The 21290-nt window shown below is 40.6% G+C and overlaps 1 protein-coding gene across 7 annotated transcripts in view; it reads right to left on the bottom strand.

Moving 5' to 3' along the window:
* Nucleotides 1-21290, bottom strand: part of ADAMTSL3 (ADAMTS like 3) — a 279320-nt gene that overhangs the window by 128066 nt on the left and 129964 nt on the right. For all 7 annotated transcript variants that reach the window (XM_073304072.1, XM_073304073.1, XM_073304071.1 and 4 more), the window contains exons 5-6: nt 18449-18494; nt 7374-7610 (exon numbers count right to left, since the gene is read on the bottom strand). In XM_073304072.1, the coding sequence (XP_073160173.1) occupies nt 7374-7610; nt 18449-18494 (283 nt within the window). The remainder of the gene's footprint in view (nt 1-7373; nt 7611-18448; nt 18495-21290) is intronic.

Here is a 21290-nt window from a genome sequence, read left to right as displayed (position 1 = left end):
CTTCACCATAAGCGCTTTGTGATGCTTGGTGAAGGGTGTCTGATGTGAATCACTGTATATACACACCCCGGGGAGTTCACACTGCAGGCACTTTTGGATGTTAGTAAAGTATTTACATACACACACACACACGGTAATGTATTATTTTATTGTTGTGTGTATAAAAATTCAGGCTGAGAATACAAAGAAACTGCCTGAATTTAGAGGTCCATTCAAAAGATAATATACTTCAATCAAAAGATATTTCCTCACAGATCCAGTTACGTCTACGCTGGAGCTGGAGATCTGGCTTCCAGTTCAGGAAAGCCTACATGCACTGACTTTGATTGCTTCAGCACACTAGAAATAGCTGTGCAGCCCCTGCAGGATAGGTGGTGGGAAAGCCTCGCTGCACCAAGTACAATCCCATCCAAGACCCTAGTTCGTCACTTGGATGGCTAATCCATCCCTCCACCTGCCCTACTGCAACTACACTGCTACTTTCAGCTTGCTAGCTTGATCAAAGCTGGCATGCGTACATGTACCCGAGCAGGGAACGACACCTCCAGCTCCAATGTAGACAGACCCACCTTGGGAAGTGGTTATATTTTGAGACAATGCGAAGCAGCACCAAGGAGAGCATTTTTAATTGTATATGCCCCAAACCTTTACACGCTATGAAAAAAAAATGAGAGGAAGGATGGTCTCGTGATTAAAGCACTGGGTTGGGATTCAACGGATTTGGGCTGAGTTCTTAACTCTGCCATAGACTTCCTGTGTGGCGATATGCAAGTGCCTCAGATCCCAATCATTAAAATGAAGTTAATAAATCTTCAGCCAGCCTTGGCCTTTCTTGTCTATTTAGATTGTAAATTCTTCAGGGCAGAGACTTTGTCTTACTACGTGGATGTATAGTACTTAGAACAACGGGGTCCCTGATCACAGTTGACACTTCTATTTGTGACTGTAATATAAATAATAACAAAGACAAGGAATACACAGACATTATTTCCATGCATATTAGTGGCAAAATTTTCCTACCAGATTTACATAAACGTATATCTGAAACATATTTTAACTGAGGTCTGTTATGGACCAATCCATTTAACTGATACTTTTTGGGATTCTTTATACTCCAACATGTGGTTAGCTCCTGACCCATATTTGCTGCATAATGCAGCTAATGCAGCTCACAAAGAGAATATGATTTTGGCATAAAGGCTATCTTAGCACAAAGCACCATGAAATCAATTCTTCCCATCAGTAACTTGCTTTAAGTTGAACTACTAAGAGGATGAGGAAGAGGACTTGTGCCTTTTTTTGCTTCTTTCTGCAGCATAAAGAAGACCTGAAAGGTTTTATTTCCTGCTGTTTTTCTTAATTAGAAATTCAGCTTCTCTATAGCCTACACGTATCTAGGAGGACTAGAAAACCAGTGGCATCACAAAAGCCAGGAGCAACTTTATTTATTTTTGTTAGCAATTAAGTACTAAGACCAATTAATATTTTGGAAAAGGGACATTTTTGGTGAAACCTCAACACTACTTCCCCATCAATTACAGTGTGAGAATAATAATATATACAAACTCAGATTCCAGTCAAGTGCTCCAGCAAACCCAGTAAAGAACGGACTGGAGATACTTGATATTTTAAGGTTAAAAAAACAAAAACAAAAAATCTATTAAAAACAAATTAAATCAAAATATTTTCTGTGCTTCTTTAGACATAAGAAAGCAAAATAGGAAACAAGCCCTTTTTCAAAATATTTCTTGAAAGTTACATCTGAGATTGAACAAGCCCTTAGTGAAAATAGTTGCACATTAACAAACAAACCCAAAGGGAAAGTACACAAAATACCTCAGACTAGCACTCTAAAGAAATAATATTCAGAATGAAGGAAGTCAGGTTCAGATCAGATGACTAATTCAATCTGATTTTAAGAATTAAGCATAGAAAACAGGCAGGACAGACTTCTAACAGCTTATGATAACCATATTTAAGAGATAAAACCAAGAAATATTTACACCTGGGTCAAAGTGTGTTTTATTATTAATTATTATTATTATTATGTGGCAAGTGTGAAAGGTACATGACATACCCAGCACAGAACTAATATGGCAGAAGTTGATGGCACTCCACATGACAGCTAAATTTATACCATATGCTACAAAATATAGCACAGTAACTGTCTTTCTTTTAGACCACAGACTGGCTGACACTTGATGGAAAGTTCAGCTGAGAGTTTATATCAGTTTTGACCAGTTTGTGACAAAACTGCCCTGTTTATTCATTAGGACTCCAGTCTTTCAGCAGATGCACATACATGCTTCCAAAAGTATTGTTTCAGGTTGGGAAGATTATCAGTGCCAGGTGGTGAAATGAGTAAGGTTTCTGTGTTTGGCAGACAAAATACGGCTTCATGAGTTAAAAAAAACCAAAAAAACAAACCACACACACAAAAACCAAAATGAAGGGTTGGCCCTGATACAGGGATTGTCACTGGTTAAATGCTGCCCACATGTTTCTGACATGCAGATTTTTTTTAAACCTCCCTGCCCACAGACCTCCCGCACCCAGACGGACACAGCAGGAACACATTATAGGGAGAAGTAAGGTAGGAATTGTGCTGCTGTGCTCATGTACAGAGACCAGCTAAGTATCAGAAGTTAAGTGTGAAAATCTTCTTGACAGCAGAACTTTGACTCATTCCTGTTTAACATAAGAGCTCCAGATATTTTCTTTGGTAGCAGGAGCTAGGCAGTGGCAAACGAAGACATGATTGAATGGTTTGGCTGAGGTGAGCCTCAAGCAGCCCCCAAAATAACTTCATGGTTTTCCCCAGAAGCTTTTCCTTGCTGCATTCTCCTCAGATTTTACTCTCCCAGAAGCACCAAACCTCTCTTATCCAGAGAGCAGTTTTGTGGTCTCATGTTTTTGTTTGATAAGGGGTTTTATTTAGTTTGAATCCATCTGTTACGTGAAGTACATCTAGTGAATGAGAAATCAAGCTGGACAACACTGATTTAATGCTACAGTAAATATGTACTGTACTAAGGAGAGTATATTAGGATCTGGGTTGAATGAGAGAATTAGTGAACCAGATCAACCCTACCAAGAATATGAAAACAGATGGAAGTGAAATCATGCTTATGTTAACAAGGCTGAGTACTTATAAAACTTGCCAACATTTTAAGACACTAAATGAGCAAAAACAGGAATAGTTGGAGAAGAGAATCAGGCAGGCCCATCGCCTCATACTAGTTTTTAGTGCTCCCAGGCACAAAAGCAAAGATCTCCACATCAGCAGTGTGACATGTTTATTTAGATGAGTTAACTATAAAAACACTTGCCAAGGTATTTGCAGTCTATGCCAAGTATATGTCAGGACTCAACAGACTGATCTTATAGCAACAACTGTGGAGAATCACAACTTGTGCTATCTCTCTCCCTAACAGCTGTTGACTACGCAACCACATTTTTCAGGAAAGATTATATAGCAATTTGTTTATTTTCCCTGCTTAAGTAGAGGTATCGAGAAACATTTGTGTCAGCTTCTGAGGAAGCCTCCAAATATTACTTTTTACTAGAGCAACCTCCCTTTTGCCCCATACCAAAAAAAATTCCACTCCCAACTTTTACAGCAATTGATATTATTACACAATAAATGCAATGTCCTGTCATTCAATATGATTCAAGATGTAAGAAGTAAGGACATCAATTAGTCACACTTCTTTAATAAGAGAGTTCAAGTACTAATGAAACAAGAACTACAAGTTAATAAATCCTTTAAACCACAGGTTCTCAACCTTTTTCTTTCTGAGCCCCCCCCCCATGCTATAAAGGCTCCACAGGCCACCTGTGCCACAACAATTGCTTTTCTTCATATAAAAGCCAGGGCACACGTTAGTGGGTAGCAAGCATGGCAATTGCCTAGGGCCCCATGCCACAGGGGAACCCACAAACCTAAGTGGCTCAGGCTTTGACTTCAGCCCTGGATGGCAGGGCATGTGGCCCCGGGCTTCAGCCCAATGGGATGGGGCTTCAGATTTCTGTACTGGGCCCCAGCAAGTCTAATGCTGGCCCTGCTTGGCAGACCCTCTGAAACCTGCATGCAGGCCCCCCTGGGGCCACGGGCTCCTGGTTGAGAACCACTGCTTTAAACTATTCATTCCATACCTCACCAAAGTATAATACATTTTGATTTTTATTCTCTCTATGGAGCAAAAGCCCATACTGGGTTGTGCAATCACAAAAGGATTTCAGCAGCAAGAGCAGGCGAAAGAAGGAATCTTATGTTTGTGCACAAATACTGTGGCAATAAGCAGTAACTTAGAGGGATCAGAGAAAAAGTGTCTAACAGTTTATTGAGGTTGGATGAAATTAGGAAGCACTCGACCCAAACCCACAAGTCATAGCACAGGGCACACTAGTGTTCTAAGCATTTATTTTTTCCCCCAACAGATGCTGAAGAATCTTCGCACTTAAATTAGTAGAAACAATAATGAAAAGAGGCACGATGAAGAAGAGTTCTTGGGTCATTCCATTACCTTTAACTATGTAACAGGGCTCCCTCTGCCTGTCTCAGGAATTAAACTAACACTACCATCTGGGTTATTCTAATAACTGAACATATATAGCTCAAAGTACTTGGTGTCAGCCATACAGAGCATAGGAGCACCTCGTGATACTAGAAAGAGACACTCAGGGAAGCTCTTATAAATATATATTTAAATTGTTCTCCACAAGTTCAAATACTGGTAGGCTGGATTCAAACTTCTCAGATATATAAACTCCATGCAGCATACTTGGGGAGAGGGTAGGAACTTACAGTAGACACTGGAAGTCCCATGGCGTTCTTTGTGAGAGCCCCAAAATCCTGGCAAAACACACCCTTCTGTGCTGCTTGCAGTGTGTTATATCCCACATGCCTGCCACTCTGCACCCCAACAGCAGTGGTTGTGTTTAAATGATACTCTGGGCACCTCAGTGATACTCTGTGAAGCACTTTGTCATCCTCCAAGATGAAAGCTGCTCTAAATACTGGAGATACCACTAAAAAAAATAATAAAAATCAATATTTGCCAACTGCTCCCACAGTTACTACAGTTAACTTCTATTTCAAAGATAAGGGGAAATGGGGCAGTATCAGAGACCACTGTGTGGTTCTGTTGGCAAATGCTGACTCTTTAATGGGATCACTGTATAAAATTGTTTTTCTATTTCAGAGGCAGCGGATGAATTATGTGTTGGCGTGACTGGTATTGGGAGTACAGAATACATAAAAGTCACATAAAACCAACAGTAAGGTCCAGATCACATACTAGGGTTGCTGTAATCCATGCACCAGTCTTTTGCCAAATGTGTCAAATTTTCCCCTATAACAGAACTACTTCACTCATCAGGCCGTGTCATTCATTTCTAAGTCACACAAGTTTTAGGCATTTAATATAGCAATAGCCACTTGCAGAGAGAAGGAGTCTAATTGCAATACCATATCCATGCTATATAAATGTGTACTATACATTAAACCAGGGGCACAATATTCCTTTGCTAATGGGAAACTGGCAAGGCTGGCAAGCCTCAAATATGACCATTCTTTTCTTCTTCTGTTTTTGCTTGCATGGATGATATAATTCCAATTATATATATTATTGCGCCTAGTAAAATTATCCTAAAAATCTATTAGCTTAGGCATAGCACATACTGACTATCCCTTCTACAATGATTCTCAACACCTGGAACGATTGCTTCTTGGAACAGCTAGTTCTACAGTACACAACAAGAAAAGTTATTCTCAACATTGTCCTAAGTAAAACAGGTGAGTAGGTTCTGGTTGAGCCACTAAGAAGTATTGCCCACAGTGGCCCAAATAATGCCTCATATAACCATGCATGCAGAGCACCCTTTGTACGTTTATTTCACCCCTTCCATGCACTAGTGGAGCTCACTTGCCTGTGCACCACCATCCCCCACCCACCTCTAGAAGCCTCTCAGCCTGGGTAGTTTCCAAGTAAGGAGAAGGGGTGTATACTGGGTAGGCTAGAGGGAGCGGGGAAGGAACATGAGTGGAGCCAGGAGGGTTGCACACCTGAATGAGTATCAGATGGCTAAAACAAAAGCAGAGAGGAGAAGAGATGATTAAGGTAAGAGGGAAGTTTTTTAAAGAACTATGCAAAGCTATGGCATCCCCCCATCATGCATATTTATCCCTGGATTGTCAAGGTAGCACACAGTACTGAGGCCCTGCTGGATGTCTTGCTATTCCAGGACACCCACATAATAACATTAGCCAGAAATGCTGTGTACATCTTTGGGTTCCAGGCCTAGCCATGGAGATCCATGCATTCATCACCACTAGGCTCGGGTACTGCAATGGGCTAAACCTGGATATGAAAGTAAAAGCCACAAGGAAGTTTCATTTGGTTCTACAAGCAGTGGACCACCTGCCAGCTAATACAGACCAACAGCAAAATTTCACTCTGATGCCGTGGGTGCTACATTCATTTCCAAGCCAATACTAGATTCACTCCAATGTTAGTCTTGCTCCTAATCTACAGAACACTCCCTGGACTGGGTCCTGACAGCCAGGCATTGGCTCTCTCTTCAAGGCACACCACAGCAGCCATGTTAAGCAGGAATTTGGTGTCTGACAGAGCTTCACATATGGTTCTGGGTGCTGTGGGTAAAGCTCTCTCAGTGCCAGGTCTTCTACTATAGAATTTCTGTCCATAAATGAGAAGTTCCCTGGATCTTACTATACAGAAGCATGTCTTTGTGAAAGCCTTCTCACAATAAGAAGACTTGGTGCACAGGCTAGGAATGCTTCCCTAGAAATAAATAATAGGAATAACACACATATTACCCCAATCCTGCAGCCACAGAAGTTAATAGCAAGCCTGTTATTGCTTCAGTGGGGACAGGAGCGAGGCCTTAATGAAATACAAGGCTAGAGTGAAGAATACACTCCTTCAGAACAAGTGTTATTTTATCCAATTTGCTCAGATGCCAGAGTGATGGGCATACTAGAGAACAGCGAACTAGCTCGTTTTGATAGAGTACACAGATTATAGTTGGCTAGATGTCTGAGAACCAAGCTCTGAATATGGATGCTATTTAATATTATTAACCTATACAATATCTATGGCCATGACAGTTAGGTGCTTATGAATAAACGTAGAAGACAAAACTTTCTACAATGGGTTGTATTTAAGAACTGCTAGTGCCTACAGAAATGTTAGTAGTCATGTTCCAGGGTATAAAGATAAACAAGAACAGAACAAAACAATTTTACATGCAAAACCCAAACAAATGTGCCTTCCATCATGCCTTAATATTCTATAATAAAAGAAAAATGTCTCATGAAAGGACACTTTAGACAGACAATACTGACATACCTGACATATTCCACTGATACACATATCCAGGGATTCAATATTACAGCGAGTACCGTCTAGTACTTTTGGGGCAAGCTCCACAACCAATTGTTTCCCCAAAGCTTGACACTTTAAGGCACATGGTGCACTGGGATCATTATATACAGGAAGCCACTCATAAAAATGTCCTTGGTACTTGACATCATTGTAGGCTGAACACTGTTCTGCTCTGAAGTCACCAACATCTGAAGGGCAGTCCTAAAAACAATAATAGGAAATCATTTAAAAAAAGAAACCACCTCTCATTTGCAATCATTGTGTCTGATGAATTATATAGAAACTACCCACGTTGGCTTGGAGAAGGATTGGCCCAACCTAACAGACAGCCCATATTAGAGGTCCTACTTTAAGGATTAAAACAATCTATTTTGCTTAATCCGCTACTTGCTATGAAGGTTACAGTGTAAAGCATGTTACCATAATAGTGACCCCACTGGCACAAGTTCATATCCCTAGCTTTTTTACAATGGTCCATACAGCAAATAAATTGTTTTTCAAATTGGATTCTGTAGGAAAAATTGGCTCTAAAAGAATACATATTTTTAATCACTAAGATGAGGTCTCCAATATATTTAATACTTCATACTTTCATAGTTCCTTTTCACCTCAGGATCTCAAAGTGTTTTACAATCATTCAAGAAGTTTCATACAAGGTATGGCTTACTAGCCCCATTTTACTGATAGAGAAACAGAAACACAGAGAAGTGAAGTGGCTTGCCCACTTTCACACAGGGAGCAAGTGGCAGAATCAGGAGTAGAGCCCAGAACTTCTGATTCCCAGTCCTATAATCTTACACAAAAACATGCTCCTTTTCATGGGAAAACAGTTTTAAAAATAAAACATACCTCAAGTTTGTCATGATGGATCATGTAATTTAAGTTTTATTTAGAGAACTCAATATCTTCGTTCCCCAAGCACATACTGCTGAATTATTAAATATATGGAATTTTTCATTTACAAACATTTAAATAAACGATTTTTAAAGGTTTAGTACATGTAAGCATTTAACCCAAACATAATATAAAATTCTAGTGGCAGCAGTGAAGGCATACATAGATTAATATGAAAAGAACTTTGGGAAGGATCTGACAAAAGAATTTGGTGTGTCAAACAATCTCTCACGAAAGACTCCATTTAAAAGTATGGCCAGTGTCAAAAAGTCTATATGTTAGACTGAATGCATATTCTTCCAAGAATTCCAACCACACGTACATACCGTATGTGAGACTGATTCCAACAAACAAAGTTTTATTTTCATTTGACATAAAAATGAAAGACTGTGACATGTAAACTAAATTCAAGGAACTAGTTGCTAAGTGTCAGCTAGCTGTGCTGCACCTGAACAATGCATCAATGCCATTCAGATTGATGGATTTAAATCCTCTCTGGAAAATGCTAATGCATTTACAACTACATTTCACAGCACTGGCTACAGCTTGCAGTAGCTGGAAGAGAGATTTATATGAGAAGGGTAAGATTTCCTCTCCGATTATGAGTCCCTTTTAAAGGCATCCTCTTGCCGCCGCCTCAACCACATGCATACAGCAGGACGAACTGCAGAGAAGCCATTTCATTAGCCTACACCACTTTGCAATGCTCTACCTTGTTTATTTTAGTTTTAGTACGAAATAGTAATCAAATTATGTTACTGGCTTCTTTGTACAACGTGTAAAATATTTTATTAAAACAATAATCCTTAATGTTTCAGACTGGTGTGCAGAGTTTTAGCCAAACATCTTCTGTAAGTCAATGGGTCCCATGCAGTAAAACCCCTGACAGTGCTTTGAAACTTCATCCAGCGCTAACCCTTATCAGTGAAAGTAGCTCAAAAAGATGTTACTACATTGCATTATTATTGTATTTAACATAGGACAATTTCATTTGGCAGTTATGAGTCAGATTTGCTTAGAAAATCCACAGTGAGTGAAAAAGAGAAGTTACTTAGCTGTAGCTCACGAAAGCTTATACTCAGATAAATTGGTTAGTCTCTAAGGTGCCACGAGTCCTCCTTTTCTTTTTGCGAATAATGACTAACATGGCTGCTACTCTGAAACTTAACAATTACTGTAGCTCTTTGAGTGTGTTGCCTCTGCACATTCCTACAAATGGGAATATGCAGAGGCTACCTCAAATAACATCATATATATGCTGCACCAAATTCTTCTCTCATGTGCAGCACTCCCACTTCAGAGAAATTCACAGGACTTTCACTGTTATAATTGACAACAGAATTTGACTGTCTCGTATCTTCCACAGAAGAGAACCTAAAGAGCAGAGAGGAGTCAAGAGACCCTGAAGTTTTTATGGGCACAGCACAGTTCTCTTCTGTCACAGCAAATTCAGTTGCAGCTAGAGGAGAAGAATAACTTATGGAAGTCAGTTCTGAATCAAGTTAGAAGTTGCACGTCAGACTACAGAGCAGTGCCACTCAGCTCTAAGCAGCTGCAGAGCCACCTTTCCATCACACAGACACAAGCATAGACAGCCACCCACAGAATAACTAGGGAGTGATGTCATTAGACAGGGTTGTGACATGATGTTGTTACAACTCATGATCACCAGGTGCTGATGCAATGTCAGGACATAAACATCATAATGTCAAGACATCACTCACCGGTTATTTTGCAGCTCCCACCAGCTCAACACTACACAACAGCTACTTTTTCCTCCCACTCACTTCTTGCTGCTTGAAAGAAGAGATATTTCTCTTTTTTCCCTATTCTCTCTTGGCTACTTGGAGGGACATGAAGGAACCATAGCAGCTCTTGTTTCTTTGCTCAATCCACCTGCCTCACATTTCAGCTTTACTGAAGCAGAGACTCAACAAGTGCCCCAGGAGTGACCCCAAAGAACTACATTTTTATTATTTACTATTTGTATTATAGCAGCACCTAGAGACCAACCAAGATCGGGGCCCTGTTGTGCTATGTACAGTACACATATATGGAGAGAGCAGAGCTTACAATCTAAACAGAGAAGATAGACAAGAGGTGGGAAGAAAGGGATGTAGAGGATACAAGCAGAGTGAACAATATAATGATTTGTGAAAAATATGACGGTTTGCAAACGTTAGTTCCAATTTTGTGGGAAGAGGGCGATTAGATAAACAGAAAGGAAAGGAGAGAAGATGTGAATGGAAAGAGTTTCAAAAGTTTAGAAAACAGGCATGAAAGGCGGCCTGAGGGAAGTGATTGCACTAATCAGCTACGTGTGGCCTGAGAGCCATAGGTTCTACGGTGATAAGTGCATCAGCGGTATGATTGCTACAGCTAAAATTAAAAAGTGAGTGATACAGGAACATAGATGAGAGATATACAGATAGAAATATTATTGGACTAAAAATATTTATAGGTCAGCCAAGATGCTCAGAGTGGGGTACAATGAGGTTAACATTACTTAGTGATTAATATGTGAAAGCGAAGGAGAGAATTTGAATGCACTGTATTTTGAACAGGTGTAAGAATTATCTGTGCATAATGGAAGTTGATAATGGAGTTTGTGTGGGCAAATCTCTGTTACTACATAGTGTTATTTCTGACTCGGGGAAAAGTCACTCTGGCAAATAAACGTGACTTTCTGGCACATAAGAACACAAAATTTATGCAGAAATGGCCCAAACAACTTGTTCTATGAATAGGACCCTAAGGGATTATCTTTAACACTTCCACATACTGCACATCATAGCATTAGAATTTAACAGTGTATATGAAAATGGAAATATAAAACAGAGGGCTTAAGAAAGATTGAAAATCTCACTGGGTAGCGTATAATGAATAGCCTATATAGTTTATTTCTCTGAAGTACCCATAAAAAGGTTTGACACATGCATACATTTTTAAGGAATCAAGTAACTGGAATCGGAGTTATGATCAAAAAAGGTAAGCAGGTTTATAATGTAGATTTCTTTTGTTCAAACTCATTTTCTGATTGAAATATCATGAATATTACTCTGGGACCTCCATACAGTGCTGGAGTTTTGTGAACTTCCTACTATTTTATTAGAAATCCAGATGAAACCAATTTTCTGGTAAAATGATTCTTGTTCTTTTCATTAAAATCACATATATATTAAGTTGTGCTTCATTTGTACTCCTCAATATAGATTTTAGTGGTGCAATGTATCATGTAGCAAAATTACATTTGCAGACAATCAGTTTTACGCAGTATATATACTGAATTTCTCATGTGGTTAACAATAACACCTACTAACACAGAAAGAAGATGGTATAAAATCCTAATTTTCGAACTAAAATTGTGCTCATAGAAGAAGTATTCTTTTAAAATAATACTATAGGTATAACAATTCATTTTAAATAAAGTCGGGCTGGATTGGTCAGATCTGGATTACATGTAGGCTGGAGGGTTGCATTCAAGCTAAAATCGGGACTAGAGTTCAGGTTTTAATTCAGTGGGGCCAAAATGTCATGAGCTCTTTTCTTGAGATTTCAGCCCAAATAAGTGGTAATCTCACCACAGCAACTCTTCTCAGGAGTTTTCCCATCATCTATGCTGAAAGCTCAGGAGAACAGCGGTCCTTGAGAGATTCTGGCCACATCTGAACTGAAATTGGAAACTAGGCTCCTTCCAGACATGGCACAGAACCAGAACTGTAAAGGCAGGTTCAGACCTCAATCAGGTTCTGAACTACCATAACATTCAAAGGGATTCAGATTCAAGGTTCCAGTTTGGGGCCACCTGTCACTTTAAAATATAAAATTCAAACACTCATTGATTTCAGTGGGACTAGGAATTCACCCTGAATCTCTAACTACTTCAATTTTATAAACCAGACTGTTAATTCTCAAAATCAATCCTTTAAATGCATCATCCTTTAAATCTGGAGTGCCCGCAATAGCTCTAACTTTGTGATTGCTCAAGCTTTCGAAAATGCAGCCCTCCATTTATTACATAAAGATGCTCACAGATGGGTCTCAAATGTTTCTTCCCTTTTTCTATATGCTGCATGTGTATTTTTTTCTGTTGTTGCTTTTGCAAGATGAGTCACAGATTTTATGTTTAATTTTTTGTATTAGTGTGTAGGTAGAGTTACAGTACATATGTTCAAATGAGCCTAGGCATTATTTCTTTATACACGGCACAGAGTTTATCCAGATCAGGAATGCACCAAATGTAAAATTTATATAGTGGCTTGTTTATTTTAGTGCCTGAGTACTTGTTGGCTGCATTTTTGTTTATGACAACTTAAACTACTTATGTTATTTTCTTGTACATGGTATTTTCATTTTGGGATCATAGCTGTTGTAGCACTGATATTACCCTTTTACTCTTGAAAGGGTGAGTGACTGGATTTATTTCCAGAATCCAATGTTTGCATGCATTGGGCTTGACTCAAATGGTTTCCACTAGCTTCTGCCAGCAGAAACCTGGGCTTCTGGCCCCAGTGGTGGAAAGTTAAGCCCAAGCTGGGGTGCATGGTATCAAAGCAATTCAAGGTGCTTGTGTGCCCCATTCTGCAGGGTTCTACTAGTGACTGGAGAATTGGGAGCCCTAGGGCCTCACGCTCCACTAAAGGTACCACCCACAGGGAACTGACTGGAGTATCTCTGGAGTCCCTGATTGAGCTGGGTGCAGTATTTAAGCTGGAGAGAGACATAGGAAATTATCTGTGCAACAAGTAGAACCTAGCTTGCTGCTGATACAGACTCTGCCATATGCAACCTGACTCCCTGCCTCATCCTGTTTCCTAACTTTGACCCATCCCAGTTCCTGCCCTCAGCCTTGTTCTGCCCCTGAACCCTGTCACCTTGGTGACTGACTGATCTGGTGCCAACCCTAGGCTAAGGCTCTTCGGCTTCCAACTCAGCGCTGATCCTTGGCTTTAGCTCCTATTTCCTGTCTGACCCCACCTCCAGCAGCTGACTCCTGACCTATCCATTCATTTCTGATTCCTAAACACCACAACAGGTCAGAAGTCCCAGTCACTAGTACCGGTCATCCACAGACCCTGATAGCCAGATGGCACATCAGAGAAAGTAGATGTTCCTGCTTCTCCACGTGGGCACCAATGATACTGCCAAGAATGACCTTGAGCGGATCACTGTGGACTACGTGGCTCTGGGAAGAAGGATAAAGGAGTTGGAGGCGCAAGTGGTGTTCTCGTCCATCCTCCCCGTGGAAGGAAAAGGCCTGGGTAGGGACCGTCGAATCGTGGAAGTCAACGAATGGCTATGCAGGTGGTGTCGGAGAGAAGGCTTTGGATTCTTTGACCATGGGATGGTGTTCCCTGAAGGAGGAGTGCTGGGCAGAGACGGGCTCCATCTTACGAAGAGAGGGAGGAGCATCTTTGCCAGCAGGCTGGCTAACCTAGTGAGGAGGGCTTTAAACTAGGTTCACCGGGGGAAGGAGACCAAAGCCCTGAGGTAAGTGGGAAAGCGGGATACCGGGAGTAAGCACAGGCAGGAATGTCTGTGAGGGGAGGACTCCTGCCTCATACTGGGAATGAGGGGCGATCAACAGGTTATCTCAAGTGCTTATATACAAATGCACAAAGCCTTGGAAACAAGCAGGGAGAACTGGAGGTCCTGGTGATGTCAAGGAACTATGACGTGATTGGAATAACAGAGACTTGGTGGGATAACTCACATGACTGGAGTACTGTTATGGATGGTTATAAACTGTTCAGGAAGGACAGGCTGGGCAGAAAAGGTGGGGGAGTAGCACTGTATGTAAGGGAGCAGTATGACTGCTCAGAGCTCCGGTACGAAACTGTAGAAAAACCTGAGTGTCTCTGGATTAAGTTTAGAAGTGTGTGCAACAAGAGTGATGTAGTGGTGGGAGTCTGCTATAGACCACCAGACCAGAGGGATGAGGTAGATGAGGCTTTCTTCCGGCAGCTCACGGAAGCTACTAGATCGCATGCCCTGATTCTCATGGGTGACTTTAATTTTCCTGATATCTGCTGGGAGAGCAATACAGCGGTGCATAGACAATCCAGGAAGTTTTTGGAAAACGTAGGGGACAATTTCCTGGCGCAAGTGCTAGAGGAGCCAACTAGGGGGGGCGCTTTTCTTGACCTGCTGCTCACAAACCGGGTAGAATTAGTGGGGGAAGCAAAAGTGGATGGGAATCTGGGAGGCAGTGACCATGAGTTGGTTGAGTTCAGGATCCTGACGCAGGGAAGAAAGGTAAGCAGCAGGATACGGACCCTGGACTTCAGGAAAGAAGACTTCGACTCCCTCAGGGAACGGATGGCCAGGATCCCCTGGGGGACTAACTTGAAGGGGAAAGGAGTCCAGGAGAGCTGGCTGTATTTCAAGGAATCCCTGTTGAGGTTACAGGGACAAACCATCCCGATGAGTCGAAAGAATAGTAAATATGGCAGGCGACCAGCTTGGCTTAATGGTGAAATCCTAGCGGATCTTAAACATAAAAAAGAAGCTTACAAGAAGTGGAAGGTTGGACATATGACCAGGGAAGAGTATAAAAATATTGCTCGGGCATGTAGGAATGATATCAGGAAGGCCAAATCGCACCTGGAGCTGCAGCTAGCAAGAGATGTCAAGAGTAACAAGAAGGGTTTCTTCGGGTATGTTGGCCACAAGAAGAAAGCCAAGGAAAGTGTGGGCCCCTTACTGAATGAGGGAGGCAACCTAGTGACAGAGGATGTGGAAAAAGCTAATGTACTCAATGCTTTTTTTGCCTCTGTCTTCACTAACAAGGTCAGCTCCCAGACTGCTGCGCTGGGCATCACAAAATGGGGAAGAGATAGCCAGCCCTCTGTGGAGATAGAGGTGGTTAGGGACTATTTAGAAAAGCTGGACGTGCACAAGTCCATGGGGCCGGACAAGTTGCATCCAAGAGTGCTGAAGGAATTGGCGGCTGTGATTGTAGAGCCATTGGCCATTATCTTTGAAAACTCGTGGCGAACGGGGGAAGTCCCGGATGACTGGAAAAAGGCTAATGTAGTGCCAATCTTTAAAAAAGGGAAGAAGGAGGATCCAGGGAACTACAGGCCAGTCAGCCTCACCTCAGTCCCTGGAAAAATCAAGGAGCAGGTCCTCAAAGAATCAATCCTGAAGCACTTGCATGAGAGGAAAGTGATCAGGAACAGCCAGCATGGATTCACCAAGGGAAGGTCATGCCTGACTAATCTAATCGCCTTTTATGATGAGATTACTGGTTCTGTGGATGAAGGGAAAGCAGTGGATGTATTGTTTCTTGACTTTAGCAAAGCTTTTGACACGGTCTCCCACAGTATTCTTGTCAGCAAGTTAAGGAAGTATGGGCTGGATGAATGCACTATAAGGTGGGAAGAAAGCTGGCTAGATTGTCGGGCTCAACGGGTAGTGATCAATGGCTCCATGTCTAGTTGGCAGCCGGTATCAAGTGGAGTGCCCCAAGGGTCGGTCCTGGGGCCGGTTTTGTTCAATATCTTCATAAATGATCTGGAGGATGGTGTGGATTGCACTCTCAGCAAATTTGCGGATGATACTAAACTGGGAGGAGTGGTAGATACGCTGGAGGGGAGGGATAGGATACAGAAGGACCTAGACAAGTTGGAGGATTGGGCCAAAAGAAATCTGATGAGGTTCAATAAGGATAAGTGCAGGGTCCTGCACTTAGGATGGAAGAATCCAATGCACCGCTACAGACTAGGGACCGAATGGCTAGGCAGCAGTTCTGCGGAAAAGGACCTAGGGGTGACAGTGGACGAGAAGCTGGATATGAGTCAGCAGTGTGCCCTTGTTGCCAAGAAGGCCAATGGCATTTTGGGATGTATAAGTAGGGGCATAGCGAGCAGATCGAGGGACGTGATCATTCCCCTCTATTCAAGATTGGTGAGGCCTCATCTGGAGTACTGTGTCCAGTTTTGCACCCCACACTACAAGAAGGACGTGGATAAATTGGAGAGAGTCCAGCGAAGGGCAACAAAAATGATTAGGGGTCTGGAACACATGACTTATGAGGAGAGGCTGAGGGAGCTGCGATTGTTTAGCCTGCAGAAGAGAAGAATGAGGGGGGATTTGATAGCTGCTTTCAACTACCTGAAAGGGGGTTCCAAAGAGGATGGCTCTACACTTTTCTCAATGGTAGCAGATGACAGAACGAGGAGTAATGGTCTCAAGTTGCAGTGGGGGAGGTTTAGATTGGATATTAGGAAAAACTTTTTTACTAAGAGGGTGGTGAAACACTTGAATGCGTTACCTAGGGAGGTGGTAGAATCTCCTTCCTTAGAGGTTTTTAAGGTCAGGCTTGACAAAGCCCTGGCTGGGATGATTTAACTGGAAATTGGTCCTGCTTCGAGCAGGGGGTTGGACTAGATGACCTTCTGGGGTCCCTTCCAACCCTGATATTCTATGATTCTATGTGGTGGGTTGAGTATTGGGTGTAGCCAGTGCTCCCTGGAGATGTAGTGATTCACCATATCTCCTGTGTAGCCACCAATATCAGGCCTCTGATAGTCACACTTTACCGCTGCCCACTACTGAGGCTGGCAGCGATGCAAACACCGTCTGCACTTCATTGGGTAAAATTGCACTGCAAGCCTCACTGGTTAAGGGGTGCTTGTGTGAAAACAGTTGCCCCTTCCCCAGAATCAGTGGGGCTGAATCAAGTTCACAACAACAAAACATAAATGGGGATCTTTTTAAATAATAAAACTATATGCTTCTGTCTTAATTTTTTAACAACCTTCCCTCCTCTCTTGAATGGGATTACCTCAGTGTCAAATTACTCTGGGAGGTAAACCATGATAGGAATTCGCAAAAAGAAAAGGAGTACTTGTGGCACCTTAAAGACTAACCAATTTATTTGAGCATAAGCTTTCGTGAGTAACAGCTCACTTCATCGGATTAAATTGGTTAGTCTCTAAGGTGCCACAAGTACTCCTTTTCTTTTTGCGAATACAGACTAACACGGCTGTTACTCTGAAACATGATAGGAATTGAGTGCTTGTCATGAAACCAACCTATAACAATTTACAGTACATTTACACACAGGCTTTTATTCAGAGGGATCACAAAGTACTTTACTAACTACAAACCAAAGAAATGCAGCAACTTCTGGGAGAAATGTGACAGCTATTTAACAGCACAAAACAACATAACAAGACAATTTAGCACAACACAGGGATAATTTAGTTGGGGATTGGTCCTGCTTTGAGCAAGGGATTGGACTAGATGATCTCCTGAGGTCTCTTCCAACCCTAATCTTCTATAATTCTATGAAGTGTGCCATATACAATTGATTTTCATAAACACGTGCAAAAATGCATGCAAAATTTCCACATGCAATTATCGCAGTTATGACAACAGCATACCCACATGTCAACTCATATATGAATTTACTGAAACTGCTTACACAATTGTGGGAATTGCGCATGAAATATAATATACAAAATTGTGTGTGTAAGTAAGAAAATCTGGGCCTGACAGTGCAGAGGAAATACTGGTAGTAATTACTCAATTTGAAATTTGAAAAGGGCACAGGGGTTAGTGTCCTTGCTCTTGTGAAAAGTGCCATGGGATCTTTCATGACCACAAGTGCTCAAGAACTCAGTTTTATGCCTCATCTGAAAGGCAAAAGCACTAGCTAGTTTAGGATGGAGGGAATAGCTCAGTGGTTTGAGCATTGGCCTGCTAAACCCACGGTTGTGAATTCAGTCCTTGAGGGGGCCATTTAGGGATCTGGGGCAAAAAAAAAAGAATTGGGGATTGTGCCTGCTTTGAGCAGGAGGTTGGACTAGATGATCTCCTGAGGTCCCTTCCAACTCTGATATTCTATGATTCTATGATGAAAACAGATTAATTAGCCTAATAATTCACATAAAATATTCTCAAGCATAAATGGCATAAAATTCCACAATATAATGTCCGTTCAGGAAACGTAAATTCAAAACCTGATGGTGTCAATTAGGCAAAGAGTCAAATCTTTAACAGTGGGCAATAATACAGAATGGGAAGAAAATGATCCACCATTAGATTTCAAACAAGAATTAGAATTTATGAAACTTTACGTATTATTTGATTTGAAGAAATAAGAAAAGTAGTAAAACTAAATTACAGGCCAGACTCACGTTATTGCTGCAGGTTTTGTATCGAATATTCCGACCTTCACAATTCCTGAAAAACACAAGGGCTTTGACTAGAAGTAATAGTTAAAAAAATAGCATGTTTTACAACTAGTTATTCTCTTGAAAACTGGAATTTTATTACTACAGCCATTACATAATCTGTCCCCAAAATGCAAGGTTTAAACACAAACCTCCACCATAGGTTTTGGGAACTGAATAGGTTACATTGCTGTCCACCTTATGAAACACAGTTTGGCTTTTCCTGTTAGGTTTCATTTATATTGTGATCCTAACCCTTTGCAAAGTTTATGAAAGACAAATTTACATTCTGAGAAGATTTCACAGTGTACCCTACACCTGATTCTGAGCCTAACTCAATGGACTTTAACAGAATTTCTTCTGATGTATGTGGGGCAAGTCAGAGAGGAATCTACATTCTGCACGTAACTAATGTGTATTGATTTCATTTTGATCATTTTTGTTTTTGCAAAGAAACAGCCGCCTGCATTTCAACCCAAACTTCTTCCTTTTCTCTCCCATTTTTCTCCAGTGGTGTGCGCAATTCTCCTGACCCACAGCCAAATGAGCAGAATGCATTAGAAAAAATTCCTCTATACTCATACCAGTCTTATTTGAACTGAAACACTATAAAGGTAATGTGTGTATTTCTCCAATGACCATAAAATGAAATGCATGTAGCCTAGACAATTCAAGTCTTTTACAGTCTTCTGTTGGAAACTGAAATGGCACTGATTTAAAAAGGGAATTGTCATTTCATTCAAGCACTGTAACCTCTTTGTATTTATATATGTATCAGTGGAGGCTTACACACCACTGATTAAGGGCTAGGTTTGCCACTCTTACACAGAGCACTTAATTCATAAGCAGCCCCACTGGCTGGAACTTTTCATGGAATAAGGCACTACCCATCATGAGTACAGGTGATTGAATGTAGCCCTAAATCCTAAATTCTAATTTTAAATGACTTGATAAGCAATTAGTTAAAATTAACATTGTTTCTAAAACTTAGAATAGTTTTAGTGTTGATAAAGAACTGCTTTCCATGGAGAGAAAATGAGTGATATCCAGTAATTTGCATCTAGTGTACTGAATTTCCTTCTTTTTGTATTATTTCCATTTCAAAAAAATTAGAAAAATATCCAATAAAATTTATATGAAACTGAAAAAAATATTACTAGAAAAAGAATGGTCAGTGGAGGCTAGAGCAAGAGCAAAGCCAGCTGTGCTGAAGAGACAGCTCCCCTAGCTCAGGATAGCACTGCTTTGTTGCCTCCAAATCCCTACCTTGCACAGAGATGGTGTGTGTTAATTATGTTTACAGCATATAAAAATGTGAAAATGTTGTCTCACAATGTGTATTTCCTGGACATAACAATAATAAAAAAAATACACATAAAAAGCTTGGAAACTATAAATTTGTCAAGGTATAGAAAACATGTGTTTTTCCCACAGGGGAATATATTAAAAATATTAATGAAACCACACTGGAATTTATATTGCAACAATTTATTGCATTCATTTCACAGTTACTAACACATTGATAGAGTATTGTGGCTGTTTTCTGCAAATGTTAGTACATTCAAAGATCCCTGTGCAAAATGCACACTGGGAAACAGGAACTGTTTTAATAATGGTCAGCTTTAGCCATGTATTTCATATTGCTGGGACTTGACTGGCATATCACATTACAAGCCTTCATTAAGAGAAGTTGACTTTCTGGCTATCATACCATATATTGTGTAATCATAACAAAATGGGAATTTAAATACAATTGATAAAGGTTTTGAACAATGTAAATCAGCAGGAATTCAATAACAAAAGCAATTATGGACCGAATGGTGAAACCCTTAACCATGTCCGTAATCCTTTCTTATAGTAACAGACCCACTGGATTACTCTTGGGTGAAAGGACCACAGGGTCAGGACCTATATTAATCCATCTTTACACTTCTAGGAATATTGAATTTAAAGGGTTACAGTCAAATACTTTTGTACTGTTTGGTGGTTGGTTTGCTTTTCTGATTGTTTTGTTTTTACAGACTCTTCACTGAGGGCAGTTTCCTCCCAGGCCCAATCAAGGCTTGTTTGTGAGATTTGTGTGAGCTTTCTGGGCTGCAAGGTTATGGGTAAGTAGCCCTTCTCTCACAGATGTGGAATGCTATATTAGCAGGGCGGAAAAAATCAATTATTTTTTTAAAAATAAATGGATTTATTTACTTTAATTTAAATAAAAATTTAATTTAGTGCAGGTTTATTTAAAACAATAAACCTATTTAAAATTAGTGTTGAAATTGAAAACCTATGTCAAGGACTAATCTATTAAAATAATTTAAATTGAATAGTAAAATATTATTTAGCAGTACATGTTTGCTGCCAAGTTTTAAAGAAAGTCAAATCCCTGAATGGTGGAAGTCACTGACTTAAGCACTTGGCAACAGAATCTGTTGAAGAATTAAACCAGCTTTTGACAGCAGTTGACTCTTCTGCAGGTGCAGAGAGAATATTGTCTTCAGTTAATTCAACTAGTCCAGTTCAATGGCTGACTAATTCAAAGTTTAAAAAGCAATTGGGAGATGTCAAGGTAGGAAAGTTTGTTTTCTTCTTCTGATCTGTGGATAAAGGCAAGGTGTGAGAAGGCAAGATCTACTGGTTTTAGAATCTTTGAGGACATGGTGACCAGAAACAATCAGTTCAATTCATTATCTAGAGATACTTCCTTTGTTTAATGTATCAGTCTGTTTTAAAATTTAAAACATTTCAAAGTCCATTTTTTCTTATGTATCCAGCACTTTTAAGATAGCTTTAAAAACACATTAAAATGCTG

The sequence above is a fragment of the Lepidochelys kempii genome, chromosome 10, assembly GCF_965140265.1.
Source record: "Lepidochelys kempii isolate rLepKem1 chromosome 10, rLepKem1.hap2, whole genome shotgun sequence".
Taxonomy (NCBI): Eukaryota; Metazoa; Chordata; order Testudines; family Cheloniidae; genus Lepidochelys; species Lepidochelys kempii.
The sequence above is the reverse complement of the archived record's forward strand: the minus strand, read 5'-3'. Positions and strand labels throughout refer to the sequence as shown.